This window comes from Acanthochromis polyacanthus, chromosome 13 (genome assembly GCF_021347895.1).
Source record: "Acanthochromis polyacanthus isolate Apoly-LR-REF ecotype Palm Island chromosome 13, KAUST_Apoly_ChrSc, whole genome shotgun sequence".
NCBI lineage: Eukaryota > Metazoa > Chordata > Actinopteri > Pomacentridae > Acanthochromis > Acanthochromis polyacanthus.
This window is the reverse complement of record NC_067125.1, coordinates 41,384,003-41,408,257: the sequence shown is the minus strand read 5'-3', so window position 1 is coordinate 41,408,257 and position 24,255 is coordinate 41,384,003. Positions and strand designations below refer to the sequence as shown.

At 42.6% G+C, this 24,255-nt stretch overlaps 1 protein-coding gene across 1 annotated transcript; it reads left to right on the top strand.

Moving 5' to 3' along the window:
* Positions 1-7,980: 7,980 nt before the first annotated feature.
* On the top strand, positions 7,981-21,072 carry LOC127536695 (uncharacterized). The gene is made up of 18 exons (XM_051957770.1): positions 7,981-8,654; positions 8,770-8,839; positions 9,027-9,130; positions 9,213-9,576; positions 9,722-9,789; positions 9,910-10,122; positions 10,269-10,334; positions 10,429-10,557; positions 10,794-10,868; positions 10,992-11,072; positions 11,229-11,306; positions 11,401-11,478; positions 11,566-11,649; positions 12,053-12,139; positions 13,341-13,408; positions 20,524-20,647; positions 20,765-20,896; positions 20,975-21,072. Exons 1-18 carry the CDS (start codon positions 8,535-8,537, stop codon positions 21,041-21,043), a joined length of 2,010 nt encoding a protein of 669 aa, XP_051813730.1. The 5' UTR covers positions 7,981-8,534; the 3' UTR covers positions 21,044-21,072.
* The last annotated feature ends 3,183 nt before the right edge of the window (positions 21,073-24,255 follow it).

The following is a 24,255-nucleotide window of genomic DNA, read 5'->3' as shown; positions in this document are numbered from 1 at the left end:
ATTTTCTTCACGTTTCCGCCGTTTTTCGATTCGCTTCTTGTCCTAGGGCTTTGAGAAAACCAAAATAAATTATATATCAAAACGTGCGGCTTCATCGGGAATAGTGTGCTATGACTTTTCTAAGAAATTCGTCATTTATTCGCAGAATTATTCGCAAAAAACTGCGAAAAAAGTCCCATTGAAAATGAATGGGGAGTGAAAAAATTCGGCTCAAAAAATCCACTTTTTTCCAAACGCCACTCCTTCGCCATACGTTCACCTAGAAACTTCATTTAACCATCAAAACGCAGTGATTTTTCTTGTCTCCGCAGGAATGTATTTTATGTCAGGCTGACATTTACAGTTTTTGATCAGTGAGTCCTCAAAAAAGTGAAAATTCTCAAAATCTGCTCTGGTTAGAGTGCGGCATGTCAGTTGGTAGAGTGGAGGAGAGGAGAAAAATCCGCCTGAAAATTTCCCGATCGCATCGCCCTCACGACCAAACGATAAATGTTAGGGGAATGAAATTTGGTCAGATTGTAAACAATTTTCCTGGGATTCAAATGAATCCAAGTTTGAAGACCTAGCTCTTTCTGAAGGGAAATGGCAGGCAGCAGTTTAAAGCAAAGTCGCACCGTTCTCTCCATAAGAACCAATGTAAACTGGATCATCTGCCTCATGGAGGGACAGTGTTTTTTAAATCGCTGTAACTCGGTCATTTCTCACAATATTTGGAAAATAATTACATTTATGGAAAGCCACGGCCTTCCTCTCGCTCACGGTCATTTCGGTTTTCAGCTAGCATTAACGGTTAGCCCACAATTAGCGCCAGAACGAGACGTTGCGCGCTGCTGCTGAGAAGCACTTTTCTGCTGTCTGTGGCAGGCACCGTTGCTATGGTGGCCCATAGCAACCGCCCTTACACACGCGCAGGCATGCTCCCACGCACACACACAGACTCATTGGTGTGCCACACCCACCTTCACACCCAATACCTCCACAGGAGCTGCATTTCAGCCTGAAAATCAGTTCAACCTCTCAGCTTCACACAGCCTTTAGAGCAGGGGTGTCAAACTCAGTTCCAACACACCTGATTCAAATGATCAGGCTCGTTATCAGGCTTCTGCTGAGCTTGATGATGAGCTGATTATTTGAAACAGGTGTGTTGGAAGAGGGAAAGATCTAGAACATAGAGGATAGTTGACCTCCAGGAACTGAGTTTGACACCCCTGCTTTAGAGTAACTCCAATCCAAATGTTGACCAGGTGAGATCTTCCTTTCTTTACCTTTCAAAATAAAAGCACAGCACAATTTCAAAATAAAAGCCAGCTATGGGCCTGAAAACACCAGTTAAACCTCTCAGCTTCACACAGCCTTTACAATAACTCCAATCCAAATTTTGACCAGGTGAGATCTTCCTGTCTCTGCCTTTCAAAATACAAGCACAGCACAATTTCTAAATAAAAGCCTGCGACAGACTGGAAATGCCAGTTCAACATCTCAGCTTCACACAGCCTTTAGAGTAACTCCAATCCAAATTTTGACCAGGTCAGATCCTCCCTCCATGCAGTCAATAAGATCAGCACAGTGAAGCTGGCGCACCCGCTGTGCCTCTTTCACTTCCTCCTGTAATTTGCAAATCCATTTTTCTCAAGGAATTCTACAAAATCAATAGATCTTGGGTGGCTTTTCACCAATCTTCAGCACCTCATTGTCTTCACAGTCATGAGTCTAAATAGATGGAACATTCCAAGATAAACATATCAGAACTACACTGAATGTTTATTTATATAGTCGGTGGTCTTCCAAATGTCCATTTTTTGTCAGTTTGTAAAGGATGCTGCTGACGCAAGCAGCAAGAGTTTCACAAGTTCATGGTGACAATAAGTGAAATTTTGAAAAAGAAAACACTTAATATGTCTTCAAATATCATCTATTATAATATGCATCTCTGTCTCTGTTCAACTATGGGGATTTTTTTTATTAAAGTCTAGATCTCAGTTAGTTCTGATATTATTTCAAGATAGCCCTTGGTCTCTGATCTGCAGTGCCGATGTACGATTTATAATATTAGTGTAACTGTTTATTATTGTGTGTCAGGCTGATGACCATTGATTCAAACTTTCTAATAACATCAAACAAAGGACAAACATGACAAATACTCTGGTGTGCTTCCTACTGAGACCATTCAGTGGGCCTTAAACCAAGGCTGCCTGTTAGGGTTATTGGTGACAACACTGTCCTTTGAAGAAGGTCTTAATTACACATACATGTAAAGTCGCCATATTATATCACTCATTGTGTTGTTGTCACATATTCTTGCATCTGTGTCTTCATCATCTGTTCTTTTCTGCTTCAGTCAGAAAACAGGTGAAACACTTTCCCTCCTTAGTGAAATGGGCAAACCTTCTCCCATGCCTGAAGAAACAAAAAATAAACTAAGAAAAATAGTCATAACGCTGAAACGGCCAGCTTGGGATACAATATAACAATATTTTTATCTAACAAAGAAATCTAATCTCCTTTGTTAGATCTCTTTGATCTAACAAAGGTTAAATCAATCATATCCTTCCAGGATTAGGTTTTCCATAATAACAGAAGACCACCATCTCCGCAGAACTGGCATGTCATCCTTATAGGAAGAGCACATTCCACAAATCCACAATGATTAACTTCATGTACATGTATGTTGCTGTTACTTTAAATATCCACACTAGTTTGTCAAACTTACAGGAACTGTAACCATCAAATTATTGGTTCAACTTACAACAGTGCAGTCAAATGGAGCACCAAGAATGAGGTACCAGGCGTACTGTGTCAGAAACATTAAACAGGTTAAGGTACTGAAAATATGTTCAGCTAATTGGAAAGTTCCATGTTTTGAAAGCTTACCATTATCATAAAAATGCCACAGTCACTTGCATGTGTCTGTCTCGGAAGACCCTGCACCACGATAGTAGAACAAATATCAAAATGTATCTAATACAATTTATTTTAAAAAGCATGGTATCATGATGTTGCTTTGATGGGCCAAGTCAGTTTATATGGGGGTGTATATTAATTCTAAAAAAGTTTTAAGCAAAATAGTTACAATATTCACTGCAAGCCACCCTCTTTTTGGGACACAGCAACAGAGGACACTAGGGCCGTCCCAAACGACGCGTCGACGAGTCGTCTGAGCACGATACGTCATCAAAAGTGAAAGTGAGAGCACAATGCACCAGAAATTCCCTTCCGACCGGAGCGCGGAACGCGGATGAACATCGGCACGGCATCGTGCATGTATTATGTATGCACGATGCAGCGCGGATGTCCGCGTTTAGATACAGCTGTACAGTAAACGCTGACATCCATGTTTACGATAGAACGCGGACATCCGCACTGCAGCGTGCATACATAATACATGCATGATGCCGCGCCGACGTTCATCCGTGTTCCGCGCTCCGGTCGGAAGGGAATTTCTGGTGCATTGCGCGCTCACTTCCGCTTTTGATGTCGACGCATCGTTTGGGACAGCACGAGAGGACACTTGATTCCCATAAATGCAGTTGTATCTTCTGATGAAGTAATGCAATCTTGAAGACTGTTACCTCTATGTCTTTGCCTGTTTGTCAAATAAATTAATATTAATTGATCAAAAATAATTGTAAAATACAATAAAATAAGTAAATAAAATATATTAAATGAATACAGAAATAAATCAAAAAGACTTGTAGTTAAAAATAATAATATAATAAAGCTTAAAATAAGTACATGAAAACAATGATAAACAAAATATAGTTCAGGCAAACATTAAGTGAAAAATTCAAAAACAATTAAAAAATAAAAATGCAAAATTTAGTGTTCTTCATTAGAAATGTCATTAAAATGACATAAAAATAACAATAATGCAAAACAAAATGAAAATTATTTTAAAACTTAAAAAACAACAAAATATTCATGATAAAATAAAAAAGAATTAAATAAAAATCTGAAACACAAAAATGTAAAACTACAAAGAAAAATAAATCTAATGAATAAAACTGAAATATAAATGCTAAATATTAATTTCCATCATAAATACAATAACAAAATACATAAATAAATAAAATATATTAAAATGATAAAACAAATCCAAAATGCATATAACAGAAATGAAATAAAATAAAGTTGAAAATACAATAAGTTTTATAAAATAAAAGTAAGAAACAGTTAAAAAAAACACAATAGTGCAAAAATAAAAATACTAATAACTTTTATAATTAAAAATAACTACAATAAAATATTCACAATAAAATAAAAAATAGTAAATTAAAAAAATCCAAAAGTCAAATATTAAATCACAAAAAATAAAATGAAAAATGTAAAGAATAAAATTAAAGCAAAAAATAGAAATGCTAAATATTAATTACATATTTTAAAAAATTTAATTAAATTAACCATTAAATAAAACAACAAAAAATGGTAAAGTACATAAAATGTATCAAAATAGTAACATAAATAAATAAAAAATACATTTAATTAAAATAATAATAAAGTAAGTCTGAAAACAAAAGGTGAAGTTAAATGTGTTAGATCAACCCCCAGGAGAGCAACGCCTGTTTATGGAAATTTGATAATTGAACTGGTATTTTTGTCAATTTAATAATTACATTTAAGTAAAACATGAATTCCTCCTAATTTTTTGAATACATAATTTGGTATTGCATTCCACATTTTAACATTTTCTCTTATGAGGCGACATAACCAATTAATTTTGAACATATTATTCATATTATTAATAGATAGAGATAGATAGATAGATACTTTATTCATCTCTGAAGAGAAATTCACAGTTCCAGCAGCATGAAAGGTAAGAAAAAAAAAACATCAGAGCATGCAAGTTACAAATAAGACTTTAAAATACAAAGTTGTCATCCATGGGTGGGCTTGAACCACCAACCTTTTGATTGCTAGCTGACCGCTGACCGCTAGCTGACCACATTAACCAACTGCACCACAGAGACCATATATAAACTTGTCCATGTTATCAGTCATTAGTTAATTTCATCCTCTTCTGTTCACATATGGTTGTAATATTCTCTTTCTATGACTCTTTGGCTGTGTCCGAAATGGCATACTAACGTACTACATACTACATACTCAATGAGTATATACTGTATACTACGTACTATAAATATGATTAGAATGCCTACCGTTCACACTGTAGTATACTACTACGTTTCCCATAATGCATTTCAAACCTCCAACGACAAAAACCGGAAGTACGGCTATCTACTGACACACACACACTGCAGACAGAACCTTCTGGAAAAAAACCCTCTCCCAACGGGCGCCCGGCAACAGCCTAGCAACACCAATCAGCGGTGGCATCGAGGCACCGGTGCACGTTCATTGGCACTTCTTTCAGACAAAGCCGCTGGCCGCTGGCCGCCAACGCCCTTTTTTCGGTTCCATTGAGAGGTAAGGCTGCATACTTTTTCTCCTCCCTGCTAGCTTTAGCATAGGCTGATTCTGCACTATATCCTATTAAATATTATGCTCCAACTGAATCTAAATGCTAAGGGTAACAGTAGAAATGCATACTGAATGCTCTTTTGCCTCATAGTGTGGTTAAACCGGAGCTTTTGTGCATTTTCCCAGTCGGTGCTGGTGAGGGAGTGTGAATAAACTCTGCTAGCTTTAGCTGACTGTAGGCCTGTTTGTGCTATGCTGTTTGGTTTGTGCTCTAAATGAATGGGAATGCTGAAGGTACCAACAGAAAACATATACTTGATACTGATGTGAGGAAACAATTTTTAAAGGAGATGTAGGATAACTTTGCACCTCTTTGTATTTGCTTTGGTCATGTTCAAGTTGCCGTAAGAGCTTGAGGACGTTTTAATTGGCGTCAATGTCCAACGGTTGTCTTTGTAAAATGTTGCTGCAATGGATAAAATAGCCTTTTTCTGCCTCATAATGTTTGTTTGGAAAATAGCGTGGTTAAACCGGAGCTTTCATGCATTTTTCCAGTCTCTTGGTGAGGGAGTGTGAAGTGCCTTTCTCCCTCAACTTCTAGCTTTGTTTGTTCACTTGAGTTGCACAGTTCGGTTTTGTGCTCTAAATGAATAGGGATCCTGACGGTCAGAGCAGAAAAATGTAAACTTGACGCTGATATGTAGAAATGATGATTAAAGAATATGTAGTAGTATTTGCTTTGGTCATGTTCAAGTTGCTATATGTGCTTTGGGACGTTTTAATTTGCATCTATGTAGAACGGTTGTCTTTGTAAAATGGTGCTGTGATATGTCTTCTACCTCATAGTGTTTTCTGTAAAATAGTGTGGTTAAACAGGAGCTTTGCTATAACTGTTTTAGTCTTGCAAAATGGTGCTGTGTGCACTTTCACAGGAATTTTGATGTTTACATTAATTAAGGTGCCAGTGATTTGTTCCATCATGTTATAATCAGTTCTATCAGTCATTTAGGACATCATGATGAGTATAATATCGTTTATTTAAGGCATGTTGCATGATTAAATGTTTTAGTGCTTTCATTCAGTAGGCTTTGTCTGATCTTGTTGTGTTTTAAAATAGTTGTTTCGGTTTCTGAGTCAGCAGTGACAGATTTTTTTCTCTGATTAAAAAAAAAACATAGCGAGGACATTCGATGTGTTGTGTATACATGTTTTTCTGCTCATATTGGTGATAACTGTTTTATAGCAGTGGTTTCAGACAAGTGACAGAGTTTGGGTTTTTTTTTCTTTTAAGATTTTCACTATGATGTAAGTGTCTTAGTCTTGTAAAATGAAGCTGTTATGGCATGTCTTTTGTGCCTGGATGTGTTTGATTAAAAATAGTTTGTTTAAATGGGAGATGTAAATCATATTTCTTTGTCGCGGTGAGGATATGAATCATGTGCAATCACACTGAATTGTTGAAGTATATTCCTCTGTCAACTCCTCCAGCTTTTGCATTTGACTACATCAGCCACTATGTTGTATTTGTCGCTATATCATATCTATGTTAAATTGGTACTTTATACTGCTAACTTATCTTCAGCTGGTGCGGTCACCATGGTGACCAGCTGCTAGGCTCACATACCCAGGGGGAGAAATCAGCTGTTTTCTGCAGCTCTGGCTCTGAAACAGCTTCTGAACAGCTGCTAATTACAGAAAAACTGCAAATTCTATCTGAAACCAAAATATTTGTGAATAACACAAGGACCTGGGGAGCCAGCACATCTGTACTTTTTGTCCATACTATCAGAAATGTTACGGCAGTCCTGTTTCTGTGATAACTGTGGTCTTATTCACTGTGACATTTATGACTTTAAGTGAATGGGAATGCTTAAGGTCACAGTACAAATTTATACTTGATGCTGATGTGAGGAAACAATGATTAAAGGAGATGTTGTATGACTATAAATGTTGTGGTATTTGCTTTGGTCATGTTCGAGTTGCTATATGTGCTTTGGGACGTTTTAATTTGCATCTATGTCCAACAGTTGTCTTTGTGAAATGGTGCTGTGATGGATAAAATATCTCTCCTTACCTCATAGTGTTTTCTGTAAAATAGCGTTGTTAAATGGGAACTTTGCTATAACTGTTACAGTCTTATAAAATGGTGCTGTGATGGTGTCTGGGTGTGTTGAAGGATGTTCCACTGTCAGCTCCTCTAAATTTTGCATTTGACTGTATTAGCTGCTGTGCTGTATTTGATGCTATGTCATATCTCGCTGTGTCATATCTATGTTGAAGCCTTAGTTTATACTGTGGTGAACATTTGTCTCTGTAAAATAGTGGTCTGACAGATTAAATATCTCTTGTACCTTGTAGTGTTTGCTTAAAAAGTAGTGTGGTTAAATGTAACATTGACTACATTTTCTAGCAATTTTGATGTTAAAATTAATTAAGGTGCTAGTGCTTTGTTCCATTATGTTACAATCAGTTCTATCAGTCAATTAGGACATCATGATGAGTATAATATCGTTTATTTAAGACATGCTGCATGAGGAAATGTTAACATATCATTAATTACAGTGTCATATTAATTCTCTGCTGTGTTAAAGACCAGTTCAGCTACTTTTGCTGCAGACATGTTGAGATTCTTCTTCTTTCTGAGAAAACATGCAGTAGTGCTTTAATTTAGTAGCCATTGTCTGGTCTTTAGCCCTTTTGTGTTTTGAATTAGTTGTTTCAGTTTGAGTCAGAAGTGTAAGTAGATTTTTCCCTCTGATGAAAAAATACATAGTGAGGACATTAGATGTGTCTTGTACATGCATGTTTTGCTGCTCATATTGGTGCTTACTGTTTCATAGCAGTGGTTTTAGATAACTGGGTGTTTTGTTTTTTTTCCACCAGTGTTTGGACAGCCTTTTGGAGAGCCTCTGGATTGCCGTTTGATATCCTTTGGTCAACCACCTCTGCTGCATCACCTTATATTACAATCCATTCATCCATACATCCATCCATCCATTCATTCATCCATCCGTTTTGCCTGCCTTGTTCTCTCTCTCTCTCTCTCTCTCTCTCTCTCTCTCTCTCTGTCTCTCTCCCTGTGTTTGTCTGTCTCTTGTGCTCTTGTGCTGTCTTCCAGGATGCCTCGGAAGGGGAGACGCTCCCAGGCCCAGAAGCAGCGCTGGAGGAAGCCGGACGCGTCTGAGATGCCCACCCCTCCCGTCGACGCACCCCACTGCTCACGCTCTCCCCAGTACAAGGTATGTTTACACCCGAACTGACATGCTCACTTGTGCAATACAGAATGTGCTAAGTTGGACACATTCATGGCATCCGCACGATGTTGAATTAAATAAGTGTATTCTTTGCTCACAGAAGGTTGGTTCCACCCTGCCAGCCGGACGGTTCTGGGAAGAGCGGCAGGCGCGTGCAAACTTTATTGCACGTAAGTACTCAGCTGTTTTTATCATGAAATATCTTCACCAATCATATTTAGTGTGCCACCAACAATTACCCGTTGAACACACATTCTGCTGTTCTCATACAATAATAGAAAATGGTGATTGTTGTATGAGCTCTCTGTGTTTGAAATCCGTTTTAAATCCTCTTTTGCTCTGTCTTCTTGTGAACAGGCCGTGGCACCGGTTACCGCCACAAGGTTAAAAAATGGCCAACTTCACCCTTTACTGGGCGCGACCACAAGTTGGTCATTCCTCCTGAGCTCCCTGGAAAGAAGGTATAATTATTAATTGTTGCTGTTCGTTTTCTTAAAAAGTTCTTTTGACTTTCATACTAAAACTGTGGTATTTCTATTGCAGTTCATTCTTATTGTCGGGGACTCCCATCTACGTTCTATTGTAGATGGCTTTATTCGGATGCCAGAGTCTCGGCTGAGCTTTGGCTTCCTGTCGACTCCGGGGGCCTCTGCTGCGGAAATTCGCACTGAGGTTCTGCATGCTGCAGTTCCTCGTGCACCTGATGCCGTCTGCGTCATGGCCCCTGGCAACAACCTGACCAGCACCACTGTGGAGAGGGCAGGGGTGGATTTTGCCAATCTCCTCACCACTTGTGGCAACCGCTGGGCCAAGGTTTTTGTGGTCGACTTTCCTCCCCGCCTGGTCGTTGACGTCCAACACCAGGACCTGCTTCGGCAGGAATATAGACGTGTGGCTGCTCGTATGGGTAAGAGGAAAAAGATTTTTTTTTCATCCATTCCATTCACTGAATGAACAAACTAGAAAGACGTGACCTACATTTTAACAATTCTCAAGTATCAATGGATATTTTGGTGCAATGATGACTTTTTTTTTTCCAATTGTTTTTCAAGGTGTGAAGTTCTTCAACGCTGTGGAGCACTTCCCCCTGAGCAATTTGGTGCTGTGGAGCAAGGATGGTGTAAGTGTAGTATGTTGTGAAAAACAGTTGTTGATTGGACAAGTTTGGTTCATGGCAGATGTTCACTGACATTAAAACTGTTTGTATGCGTGTTTTTTTTTTAATTTCTTATTTATGCAGGTCCATCTGAGTGATCGTGAGGGGATGGGGATCCTCGTCCAGTTGTTCTGGTCCGCTGCCAACGAGCAACTGGGGACACCACTTCCTTCGCCCCGGATCCCTCCTCAGCCTCCAGTTCGGAAAGCTACACCCGAATTGGTTGTGAGAGAGAGATCCCCTGCTCCACCCAGCCCGAAACCCCGTGAGCGGAGGAAAATGGGTCAGGGCGGCAAGGTAATTGATAAATTGCTTTATGTTTTTTAGACTTTTTTTTAGACAACTGTGACATCATGTATTGTGATAATAATCGTAATAATATGTGTACTATGGTTAAAAAAAATTACAGTTATAATTTACTGTGACGCTTTCTGTGATTGCAGACGAGCCATCCTCGGGAACCTCCCCGGTCCAGAGGTTCACCAAAGCCCAGGATGGCTCAACAGCAGGTTTGTGATTCTTCAGATATTTCTTTCGGATGATATTGGTTGTTTTTTTGACAGGACAAACTGTAATTAGTAGTGTCTGCTTTGTGTTTTACAGGTGGAGGAGAACTTTCTTCCGCTGAACCCCATCTGGTTCAGCAGCACAGCCTTAAGTGCCATGGAGAAAGTGTCTCCCTCCAATATGTCTTGCCTGGCAGACTTCAAGGCTTCTCCTAAGCCAAAGAAGGTAAGTTGATTGATTACAATTTTATCTCCCACAGAAGGATTGTATGAATGCTCAAACATGTAATTCCTGACAGTTAATTATGCACATTTTTTTTAGTGTCATCTGCAATTAAGTAAAACTAGTTCATAATAACAGCCACAAATAACAGACTTGAATCAGCTACATAGAAATGTAGTTGTAAATTGTTTGATAGCTGTTCAACTTCATTTAATTGGTATCTCATTTGGTTGGCACAGGTGGCGTCCCCTGCAGTTCTGCGCGGCTGCCCGCGGAACACTACTTCTCCTTCTGCTTCTTCTCCAGTCAACAAGGTACATTACTTTCTGACACAACTGTCACACACTGCACATTTGGAGCTCTTTCAATTGCAGCATGCACAGTGTCACAACAAGGCGAGTAGACTGCTCATTGTCTGAAATGCTGTGATTTGTCAGGAGCCTGGAACGCCTCCAGCTCTGCGTTCCTGGAGATCAGAGGAGGACGCCCCTTCAGGCTTGACCACCGCAACTCAGGCGGTAAGTTGTCTTTCCTTTGGGTTTGGATTTTGATTGAAAACATTAATCAACTTCACAGTTTGTGCTAAAGAGAGGCAGTAACAACACTTGTGTTTCTGGGATGCATTTCTTTAAACTTCAGTAATTAATGTTTAATTGATGTTTCTGATGGTGCAGGTGGCTGCTCGGGCAGCAGTGAGACGGCCCAGGACCCCGGACGGGCACCCCCCCCACTGCCCAACTGCAGTGCATGATGTAAGCTTCCTCTGACCACATGCTGACTCCATTCCACAGGCATCTACATTGTCCACACTGACACTTGCTATGTTTTTTTCTCATCTGTCATCAGCTGTTTGACTCACCCCCGGCCAGATTGTCCTGCAGTTGGGGCAAGACAGAAACCCCTCTCTGTTCTCCCATTGCAAAGGTAAGGATTAGTCCTCTTCTTATCAATATGTATCATCTGACTGAAAATCATCGTCATTTCACTGAAGTTTTGTTTTTCTGTGTTTAGATGGCCAAGATGATGACCCCCTCACCGGATGGACAGACCTGGACAGCTGATGATGCGGGCTGCAAGCCTCCTTCTCCTGAGAAGGTATATTTACCTGTCTATAATCAATTAAAAGAACATTACAAAGCAGGCATCTCCATTTGTGGCCATTTTTGTCGTTCCTGTTTTTTTCTGGCACATTTACTGTATAATCACAATTCTAATGAATCGCTAGCATTAGGAAAATTGAAGCTACTAGCTAGCTAGCTATCAGCTACCCATCTAGCTTATTCGTTAGCTTTCTATCTTTCGGGTAGCTAGCTTTGGGACAACTGAAACTCCTGGCAGCTAGCAATCTAGCTTATTCAAAGGCTAGCTAGCTGTTAGCTGGATAGATTGCTTTTGGATAGCTAGCTTTTAGACAACTGATGCTATTTAGTCGTTAGCCAACTATCTAGCTATCGTCTTGCTTTATTTTTTAAGTGTCACTGTTATTGTCATTTATCAGATGACCCGAACACTGACTCCATCACAAGCCCAGTGGCCCTGGTTCATGACAGCTGCATCCACCTCAGCTGATGCACCAACAGACAAGGTAAGTTTATTCCTCTATGATAGGCATGTTAGACAATGCACGAGTATTTTTTTTTTGTAAAGTCATGATAGTTGTTTTTTTCTTTTGGTTTACTGCAGTTAAAAATATTTTTTGGCAATTGAGAGAACTGTTATTATGCTGGTCACAATACAATAAGCTACCTGTAATGCTGTGTTGTGTGCCATTGCTTTCACAAAGTAACTCTTGTTTCTAATCAGGGTTTTACATTAGCACTAGCCACTGGCAAAATTCATGCAGAAAAGGTTTTGGTGAATAAAATATTTACCTCACTTGCCACTGGCATGGTGTAAAAAAGTCAGTGGAATACTGACTTTGCTATGTAATTGCATTTCAGACAAACAGGAAAAGTATGTGGTCTAGGCAGTCTTCAGTAGCCTTCAGTCTGTACAGTAATGTTGATCCCATGACCATCAACTGTCTGTTAGATGAAACAACTCTGATGCTGCAGTCATAAGTTGTCTGCTCAAAGCACCCTCCTTAAGCCTCCTCACAAACATTGAAGCAAGTCCCATTATGTTAAAATAGTAATGTCATGTTGATGTCTACAGAATAGGAGCTAACTAGTAAATTAAATTAGGTGACATAGGGTTATTATGTGTTCATGGTCTCAGAAAAATTGTAAGTCATTATGATCTGTTCAAATGCAATTTCAAGAAAAAAAGAAAATGTTACAGTGCCCTGGAAAAAAATCCCGGAGGGAAATTCTACAAATAATACAATACTACAGCAAAACACACAGACACCTATATATCTATGTACGCACACACACACTATATATATATATAATATATATGTAGAGAGAGAGATAGTGTGTGTGTGTGTAAAGTATATATAAGATATATATTATTAATATGTATTATATGTTATATACATAATATACACATATACATAAAATGCGTTATTGCAATAAACATACAAATATGTATAAAACTAGCTAAGGTAATGGTAAGCAATAATACGCTAAAATAATACAAGATTTCCATAAATTGGTGAGAGGATGTTCATAATGTATGAACAATAAAAGTTGTCACTGAAACATTAAATCATATGATCCTTTAACTGAAGACACATTCAACACATTTCTAAAAGCTAGTACTAATGCTGAACTTCAAAAAATTAAGCTGTCTGAATAAATAATGAAAATATAATAATTACTGATCACAATTTGTCATAATTTCAGGATAAAACCAGGAGCGAGAGTCGCCGTGTGGAGTCAGTCCGGGCCAGTCATTCTCAGAATGATAGGAGGTACAAGGTATTTTCCCGCAACCATCAGTGTAGCTGTAACGCTTTGACATTTCTGGCATACCACACTGAGGGCTGTCAGTTCACCAGGACTACACTCGATAGAGTCCTGGCTCAGGGAGACGCGCTGTATGTCGGAGTCAAACAGCAGTTGATTCGTGACAAGACCTTCCAGAGCAATCACCTGACAGTCGAGGAGATGCCAAAACAAGTCCTCACAGACAGACATTTGTATAATGTCAACATGTGTGACATCAGGTGTGGCTTTTTGAAAACTAAAGTATCGAGCCCTGGAAGACAGCAGTGGTGGCTTCCGCTTGCCAGCCAGCTGGAGTGTCTTTCAGCAGAGGTTAATCAGGCTATAATCGTGATTTCACCCGAGGTTATCGCTGTTTTCCGTGATCAGTCCGGGAGGTATGGAGTGTTTGATTCCCACTCCAGAGACTCGAGAGGATTACCCTCTCATTCCGGTAAGGCGATCGTTATGACTTTTGCGGAACTCAGTGACCTGGCTAACCACCTCCACACACTCTTTAGAGACCGTGGAGACTCTGCTAGTTACGAGTTTGTCCCTGTATCTTTTCAGACTGACAGCCCCAGTGCCCCACATCCTCAACAATCTCCGGAAACCGAGGTTCAACATGAAGTGTCTGAACCTGCTCTCCTCGCATTGCAGGCAGACAGTGGGATGGCTATCAAAATTGAGGAGGACGTTAAAGGTTCCTCAGCTGTCCCACAAGCAACAAAGCTCTCTAAATTCAACAAAGATCGGAGGCAAAAAGCCAAGAGGAGAGCATGTGAAAAAAAGGAACAAATGAAAGAAAAAATTGGGAAACAAAATTGGGAAAGAATCAGGTATGCCAGCTGTGCCGAATTTCGCAGGAAAAAAATTCAGGCACAGAGTAAGTGTATGCAAAAGAACCGTGAACAACGGCTTTTGTCTTCTAAAAAATATTATGCAAAGTTCCATGTCAAAATGCGAGACAGACTTAAAAACAAATACATGACAGATTCTGCTTTTCGGAGCAGGAAAATAAATTATGTTGTCAAGAGGTACAGCATGGATCCAGCCATTCCGAAAAGGCAGAAAAAATATCTTGTCAAGAGGTACAGCATGGATCCTGCCTTTCGGAACAGGCAGAAAAAGTATGTTGTCCTCAGGTACGGGAAGGATCCTGCCTTTCGGAACAGGCAGAAAAATTATCTTGTCCAGAGGTACAGGAAGGATCCAGAGTTCAGGCTACATCATATTCAACGCTGTAGCCTGCTCAGAAGACGCATGTTGGCTGCCAATCCTGACATGCGTCAAAAGTTGCAGCGAGCACTGAGCATCAGGCGGAAATACCGACAGCTCGGAACCTCTCGCCAGCCAGTGCTCACTTCAGTGATGGCAGCGGCAATAGCAGCATTCCGTGAGACCATCAGCCACGGACCAACATACGTCTGCACCGTCTGCCACAGGACTATGTTTCCAAATCAAGTCAAGTCATGCAAGAGAGTTAAATACTCCACCAATGTCGACATGGCACAGGCTTGCTTGACTGGAACATATGTGCATGTCTGTGACGCTGAGTGCTCCTCCCCTTGCTCAATGCCAGCAGAGAGACTGCAGGAGTGGATCTGCCACAACTGTGACAGCCACCTCAGCCGTGGGAGGATGCCAACACATGCAGTAGCAAACAATTTAGAGTTGGCACCCATTCCCCCGGAGTTGGCCCAACTCAACGTGCTGGAGAGACAGCTCATCGCTAAAATCCTCCCGTTTGCCAAGATCATCGCCTTACCGAAAGGACAGCAGCGAGCAGTCCACGGAGCTGTTGTGTGCGTTCCATCGGAAGTGGAAAGCGTTGTCAACAGTCTTCCACGTCCCCTCCCAGAAGCACAGCTACTGCAGGTGAAATTAAAGCGTCACATTCGCTTCAAAGGTTACCAGCATTTTTACACTGTCAACATGAATAATGTGTTGGTAGCCCTGGAGAAACTCAGAGAGCAGCACTCTGAGTATTCTGATGTGACCATTGACGAAGAGGCCACGTTCCAAAATCTCCTCCACGACTCAGACAACGAGTGTACGGATGATGCGCAGTGGGGAGAAGACGGCATGCTCGACGAGGAGCTGCTGGAGGCGGCTGATAGCTACACTGAGCCAGACTTGGCCGATTTTGTGTCAGCCGCAGGAACGAGTCGGCCAGAAGACGACCAAACACGCAATGCTGACATGCCATCACCAAGCACTGAGCTGGAAAACCTGTCCAATGATGTCACGAGAGAAACCCTCTTGGAAGAGTCTGCCGACGACATAGACTCTCGGCACGACAGCATGGATGCTGCCCAGTGGGGAGAAGACATCTTGGACCAAGAGCTGCTACAAGTGTCTGACAGCTACCAGACCAATTTAGCTGCAGACACAGTCACCGAACAGCAGGAGGAGCTAAGACCTGGACTTGCTCTGGACACCTGCATGCAGCCACCAGACATTGCACAGGAAATCCTTTCCTATGGAGATGGCATTTTCAGCGTTGCCCCCGCTCAAGGCAACAAACCTGTGGGATTTTTTGCAATCCCCAAACTGGAAGCCATGGCGTTCCCTGTGCAGTTTCCCACGGGAGAGAACACGCTGGATGAAGACCGTCCCATCAAGCTTTCACCCAGCAGATACTTCAACGCCAGGCTTTTCGGGGCAGACACGCGGTTTGCCGAGGATCAAACTTACCTTTTCTTTGCGCAGTTTGTAACGGAGACTAACCTCGCGAGAGGAAGTATGTCGATACAAATGCGCAAAGGAAAGATGCGCACAAAAGACGGGCGTGCCATCAAAAACTCCATGCTCCAGGACAAAGAGGAGGTGGAGAGATTAATTCAGGCCAAAGAGGCCATGCGATTTATGCAGCCTCTGAGAGGCACACCCGCTTATTGGAATAAAAGCCTGAGAGATTTGCATGCTATGCTCAGGCAAATCGGCAAACCGACCTTCTTTTTGACTTTTTCGGCAGCTGAGATGAGATGGCCTGAAATAATTGGGGTCATCAAATCTCAGCAAGGACAAACACTTGGTGACTTTTCCGAACTGGACTGGAAAGCCAAGTGTGACATTTTGCGCAGTAACCCGGTCACCGTAATGCGCATGTTTGAAAAACGCGTGGATGCCCTTATGGCAAAGTTGATCCTCTCACCAGCGCGGCCCATCGGCGAGGTGGAGGATTATTTTTACCGCGTTGAATTTCAGGCCCGCGGAAGCCCACACATTCACATGCTAGTGTGGGTCAAAGACGCCCCTGTGTACGGCGAGGACTTGGACCACACCGTATGCAGGTTCATTGACCGCCACATTTCCTGCCAGATGCCTGACCCCGAGAAGGACCCGGAGCTCCACAAAATCGTCTCGGAGGTTCAGGTACACAGCAGGAGCCACACCGGCTCTTGCCGAAAGGGAAACGTGGCGTGTCGTTTTGGCTTCCCCAAGCTGCCGTTTGATATCACCTGGATCACGGAGCCCTTTGCTGCAGATGTGGAAATGGAAGATGGTCAAGACCAGGAAGAGGTGATGAAGGAACGGAGGGAGCAGATCCGTCGGCAGCAAAGGGAAGCAAAGGAAAAGCTTCGGCACCTGAGAGAGCTCCTCATGGATCCGAAGGCCTCCTTCGAGAGCTTGTCAGATCTCCTCCGTCGATGCAACTTCGAACACGACGCCTATATGAAGTGTGCCGAAAATCTGACAAGCGGGAGCGTGGTCATGCTGAAGCGGCAGCCGAACGAGTGTTGGGTTAACGCGTATAACCCAGACCTTCTCCGCGCTTGGAACGCAAACATGGACATCCAGTACGTCCTGGACGAGTACTGCTGTGCCATGTACATGATGTCATACATCACCAAGCCGGAGCACGAGATGACCGAGTTCCTGAACTCGGTCGTGAAGACCAGCAGAGAGTCTGCCTTCAACCAATGTGAGGAAATGCGAAAGATCATGCAGGCCTATGCGAAGCACAGAGAGGTCAGCGCCCAGGAGGCAGTGGCTCGCACGTGCAGCTTGCCCCTGAAAAAGTGCTCGCGGTCTGTGATTTTCCTCTCGACGGACGAGGAAGCCATGAAGATGAGTCTTCCTATGAGTCGCCTGAAGGACATGGCACCTGACTCTGAAGAGGTCTGGATGTTAGGGGTACCTGAGAAGTACCTGTTCAGACCAAAGACTCCCGAGTTTCAGGGGATGTGCCTGGCTGAGTTTGCATCAGACTACCGGGTAGTCTACGGCGAACAAGTACAGGGCCCCAGTGCCATTCCCCTTTTGTGTGACAAAGGATATATTGCCAAGAGGACAGCCGGAAAACCAGCAGTCATTCGATATGCGCGCTTCTCTGAGACCAAGGCGCCAGAGAAACATTTCAGACGACTGCTAAAGCTGTACCTCCCCCACCGATCTGACGACGAACTCAACGACAGGGGTCGCACCTCGTACGAAGAGTTCTACAAATCGCGACGCGACGTCAAGGACATCGTGGACCACAACAGGAAGCGATTCGAGGGACGAGGCGCAGGCATGGATAAGGCACTCCAGAACGTCCAGTTCGGTCCGGTCCTCAACGCTTGGAACACGTTCGCACCCGAGGTTGAGGCGGAACGGCAGGAGTGTCTTGAGCTCCGCGAAAAGATCCCAGAGGAGCAGGACGAAGACGCCGTGCCCGACTTTGAAGACCTGAATGTCGGTGAACCCGTCCCCCGAATCGAGGCGCCTCGGTTAAGTCCAGACTTTGTCCGCAAGATGTTTCAGAGTCTGAACGAGACCCAGGCGTGCGTCTTCTACGCTGTGCGCCAGTGGTGCCTTCGGCGTGTGTGGGGCCAAGATCCAGAACCGTTCCACTACTTTGTCTCTGGTGGAGCTGGTTGCGGTAAGTCCCACGTCATCAAGTGCATTCATGAGGAAGCAACGAGGATTCTGCGGCAGCTCCCGAGATTCCGGGACGCAGCTGACATGTCCCAGCCCCCTGTCCTTCTGACTGCCTTCACGGGCACGGCAGCCTTTAACATCGCGGGCAAAACGTTGCACTCTGTCCTTAAGCTTCCCAGGTCCCTGGAACCGCCGTACCAGGGCCTGGGCAATGCACTTGATGAACTTCGAGCAAATTTGTCTTCGGTGGAAATTCTCATCATCGATGAGATTTCCATGGTTTCCAAGAAGCTGTTTGCCTACGTCAACTGGCGATTCCAGCAGCTCAAAGGAAACCGAAGACCTTTTGGCGGCATTTCCGTTCTTGCAGTCGGTGACTTTTACCAGCTGCCGCCGCTGGGCAGAGCCAAGCCGCTCTGTGTCTACGAGGAGACAGAGTTCGATCTCTGGAGAGAGCGCTTCACCATGGTCAACCTCACGGAGATCATGCGCCAGAAGGATGACCGAGCGTTCGCCGAACTCCTCAATCGACTGCGTGTCAAGCGCAAGCAAGATCCTCTGTGCGCTGCGGACAGAGGCTTGCTCATGAGAGCCGTCTCTGACGGCAAAGATTGCCCGCCAGGAACGCTACACGTCTTTGCCACCAACAAGCAGGTAGATGGTCACAACGCAGCCACCGTGGCCTCCCTGCTTAAAGGGGACGTCAAAATAGCGGCCGAGGACTACAGGAAGGATGTCGCTACCGGCAGGAAGGTGCCTGTGCCCAACATCAAAGGCACCAAGAGAGATTTGCCTGACAGCATAATGGCAGCTGAAGGAGCAAGAGTTATGCTGATCAGGAATCTCAACGTGGAGGATGGCCTTGTCAATGGAACCTTTGGGACCATCTCCACCATTCTGCCTGAGAGACGTGACCCCAAAGTCGTGAGGTTCCTTGGACTTAAGCTGGACAATTCCACAGCAGGACAGACTCTCCGCAAGAAGCTTCTGGGCCCCTCGGACGACTTGGTCTACGTCGAGAGATCCGAGGAGAGCATCGGTCGCAAGGGCGGAGTCGTGAGACGTCAGTTCCCCGTCAAGCTGGCCTTTGCGTGTACAGCCCACAAAGTTCAGGGAATGACGGTGACGTCGGCTGTCGTGAGCCTGAAACGCATGTTTCAGCCAGGCATGGCATATGTGGCGCTTAGTCGCACCACTTCTCTTCAAGGTCTCACCATCACCGACTTTGATGAGACAAAGATCTATGCTGACCCTGCCATTACGACAGCTTTGGAAGACATGCGCAGCGCGAGTTTCCAGAGTGTTACTCCGCTGTTGCACCACTTTAACCGGACGGAGCGACCAGATGCAGAGGTGACAATCGTACATCATAACACCCAAGGGCTTCCATCTCACATGGTGGACCTGAAGTTGCATCACGAACTCAGGTTGGCAGATGTGCTTTGTCTCACCGAGACACATCTGTCAGGGTCCTCTGTATCCTCGTCCTTTGATCTGGAGGGATACACTGTGTTTCACCGCAGCAGACAGGCGTCTTACACCACGTGCAGGGACATGGCGGCAAAGGCCGGGGGTGGAGTTGCCGTGTACTGCAGGACCGCTCTGATGGCGGAGGCGCCGAGCTGCATGGTACGCGTCACAGATCTGGAATGTCTGGTCGTAAAGGTTGAGGTCCCAGTCAAAGTGCTAATAGCAACTGTGTATAGACCCCCAGATTTTGGTTTGCAAAAGTTTCTGCCAAACCTCAACGCTCTCTTGGACACATTGGAACTGATGGATCACCAGCCCATTGTTGTTTGTGGTGACTTCAATGAAGACCTCCTTTCCAGAGGCAAAAAAAGCATAAGAGATGCACTTCTGTCCAGGGGCTACAACCAATTGATCACAGAGTCTACCACAGACAAGAACACTGTGATTGATCACATTTACATTTCCCAACCTGAGAAATGTGTTCAGTCAGGTGTTCTCCAAACATATTATAGCTATCACAGCCCGGTCTATTGCATTTTGACTGGCTAAAGCCTCACCAGCCAACACTGATTTCATGATGGTCGTACTTTTGTCCCATCTCCAGTTACATTTTCAAAATAATTTTTTCTTGGTTCAATGTCTTGGCTGGAAATCCATTCTGTTCAGTCCCATTTTACAGTTGTCACACATTTTTCATGTGACTCAGTGTTGTGGCACATTGTGCTGCTGTTGTTTTTTCTTGGTATGTTTTGTTCTGTTTTTTGAGTTCCAGGTCTGAGGGGGTCCAGAAGGTGCAGTGGCGAGATCGGACGTCCTCCCAGAAGTCCCCTCCTCTCGGACGCCCAGTCCCTTTGGAAATCCTCAACAGCCTCCCCATAGGCATGTCTCAGGTAGGAGCAAGTGTTCAATAGATATTTTTTCTAATTGTGCACATCAATTTACTTAATTAAAGAAAAATGTCAAACTAATTTATATTAATTTGCCACTCTTGATTGTTCACCTTTTAGAATTTGGACTTGGCTTCCTGTGGTCCAGGGAGCGGGGTGTGTAGTGTGCAGTGTCGGCCGACGGCCTGTATAGGTCCGGTAACGGCTGTAGCTCCACATCTGCTTCCACCGCTACGACGGGACATGCCTCAGGTAAAAACCGCAGTACAGATTTGCACTTTTTTCACATTTTAATTTTCCCAGTTAATTTTGATCTTTTAACACCCACAGACAACACAGAAGACCACCAGAAGGCTGGAGAAAATGGGACTTCAAATGAATGTTATAAATAAATGTTAAAATAAAAAATGTATACATATATGAAAATATTTCAAGTCTGAAGTGTCTTCTTTGGTTCCTATAATAGTACTACATGTACAGTATTTTGTATTGTATTGTATTGTTATATCGGTCTTTCTCTCTATGTATATGGGTCATTCCAGAATTGGAGGACAATTTAGGCATCCTAACCTTGAAAAAATCTACCCTTTATTTTATATTTTTTCTATCATGTATTTAAGAAAACCAGGTAGGAAGCCATCAAATAATGTGATTCGGCCAGCTCAAGCCTTAAAGTTACACTTTTTATGAAATGTTTTATTTGATGTGTGCCATGCATAGTGCAACCCTGTTATGAATACTCAGGAACCTGAAAAAGTATATTTTTTTATTCAAAAATGTTTAATAAATCCTTTACCATTAAGTAAAGAAGGCCACTTGCACATTGGATAATCATTTAATTTCAGTTAAGACTTGACCTCGATTAATTTAAACAACTTTTGCACTCTGGCATGCCCAACTTTTCAATATTTGCATGTTTTTTTGTATTTAATTGCAAATATTTGCTCAAATCTATTACAAATTAAATAATTCAAACCACTAAAAGGACAATAGGTCAAACCCTCATGAGTTTGGGAAAATCATTTAAGATTATTTTGATAAAAATTATTTGGTAACGGTTGAAATTAGAGTAACAGGGTTGAATAGATGCATTATTTCTTATTATAGATCACAACATAAAGCTGACAAACAAATACTCAGGACCACAGGAATGTTGTGTAATAACATCTTATGCTGTGTATTAACCTGCAATGCCTATCATTCAATTTCCTATATATTTCAAATATTAGGTTTTGCTGCTTTCTCTTTCATATAGGTGTAACTATAACAAGCTGGAATGTATGATATGAACATATTTTCAATAAAGGATCAGTGAGTAGGAATGATACATCAACATGTCACTAAGACCACAACTGGATCTGATCAAATATTCAATAGTCAAAAATGAAAAACAGACAACTATAAAAATGAATGAGGATGTCAAAAGTAGTCATGAACTGATCAATGTCATAGAAAGCTGATGTCCAAGGTTTAAATTTCGTGGCTGGCCAGAGCATCCCACACCTCTCTTGCAATGGCCATATGATGTGAGGTAACATTCTCTGGAGGAGGAATGAGGGACAGCACATCCTCAAAGGGATACCAATGAAGATCATCCCTCAATGGCCAGAAGAAATTATTTTCCCCCACTCTGTGCATACATTTCACCTGGCAGTGGTTTTGATACCTGGTAGTAATAAAAGAAAAAAATAGTAATTTATATTCCAGACAATATAGTAAAACTTTTAAGACAAGTAAATTATGCTAATTGGTTGTCGCAACCCTGTTACTCTAATTACATTATTAATTAAGCTGATCATTTGAATCAGGTGTGTTGGAAGAGGGAAACATCTAAAACATAGAGGATAGTGACCCTCCAGGAACTGAGTTTGACACCCCTGGGTTACAGTAACTCCAATCCAAATTTTGACCAGGTGAGATCTTCCCGTCTCCTCCTTTCAAAATAACAGCACAGCACAATTTCAAAGTAAAAGCCTGCGACAGACAGGAAAACGGCAGTTAAATCTCTCAGCTTCACACATCCTTTAGAGTGACTCCAATCCAAATTTTGACCAGGTGAGATCTTCCTGTCTCTGCCTTTCAAAATAAAAGCACAGCACAATTTCAAAATAAAAGCCTGCAATGGGCCCGAAAACACCAGTTAAACCTCTCAGCTTCACACAGCCTTTACAATAACTCCAGTCCAAATTTTGACCAGGTGAGATCTTCAAATCTCTGCCTTTCGAAATAAAAGCACAGCACAATTTTAAAATAAAAGCCTGTGACGGACTGGAAACGCCAGTTAAACCTCTCAGCTTCACTCAGCCTTTAGAGTAACTCCAATCCTCTATGTTTTAGATGTTTCCCTGTTCCAAATCACCTGATTCAAATGATCAGGCTTGTTATAATGCTTCTGCAGAGCTTCATGATAAGCTCATCATTTGAATCAGGTGTGTTGGAAGAGGTAAACATCTAAAACAGAGAGGATAGTGGACCTCCAGGAACTGAGTTTGACACCCCTGCTTTGGGGTAACTCCAATCCAAATTTTGACAGGGTGAAATCTACCTGTCTTTGCCTTTCAAAATAAAAGCAAAGCACAATTTCAAAATAAAAGCCAGCGACAGATTGGAAATGCCAGTTAAACCTCTCAGCTTCTCACAGCCTTTATAGTAACTCCAATCCAAATTTTGACCAGGTGAGATCTTCCTGTCTCTGCCTTTCAAATTAAAAGCACTGCACAATTTGCCAGTTCAACCTCTCAGCTTCACACAGCCTTTAGAGTATCTCCAGTCCAAATTTTGACCAGGTGAGATCTTCATGTCTCTGCCTTTGAAAATAAAAGCACAGCACAATTTTAAAATTAAAGTCTGTGACGGACCGGAAAATGTCACCAAAACCTCTCAGCTTCACACAGCCGTTAGAATAAATACGCCTCTCCGGACATGCACACATCCCGAGCCCCTCCCACGATTTCCGCACCAGCGGGAATTGTCTAGTTATTAGGGGCTCGGGGCTGCAGTATGCAGCCCGAGCCACTATTGTTCTCCTGTTGCGTTTATTATTATTTTTCACGTTTCCGCCGTTTTTCGATTCGTAACTCGTCCTAGGCCTTTGAGAAAACCAAAACAAATTATATATCAAAACGTGCGGCTTCATCGGGAATAGTGTGCTATGACTTTTCTAAGAAATTCGTCATTTTATCGCAGAATTATTCGCAAAAAACTGCGAAAAAATCCCATAGGAAATGAATGGGGACTGAAAAAAAATGGGCTTGAAAAGTCCACTGTTTTCCAAACGCCACTGCTTCGCCATACGTTCACCTAGAAACTTCATTTAACCATCAAAACGCAGTGATTTTTCTTGTCTTCGCAGGAATATATTTTATATCAGGCTGAGATTTACAGTTTTTGATCAGTGAGTCCTCAAAAAAGTGAAAATTTTCAAAATCTGCTCTGGTTAGAGTGCGGCATGTCAGTTGGTAGAGTGGAGGAGAGGTGAAAAATTCGCCTGAAAATTTCCCGATCGCATCGCCCTCACGACCAAACCATAAATGTTAGGGGAATAAATTTGGTCAGATTGTAGACAATTTTCCTGGGATTCAAATGAATCCAAGTTTGAAGACCTAGCTCTT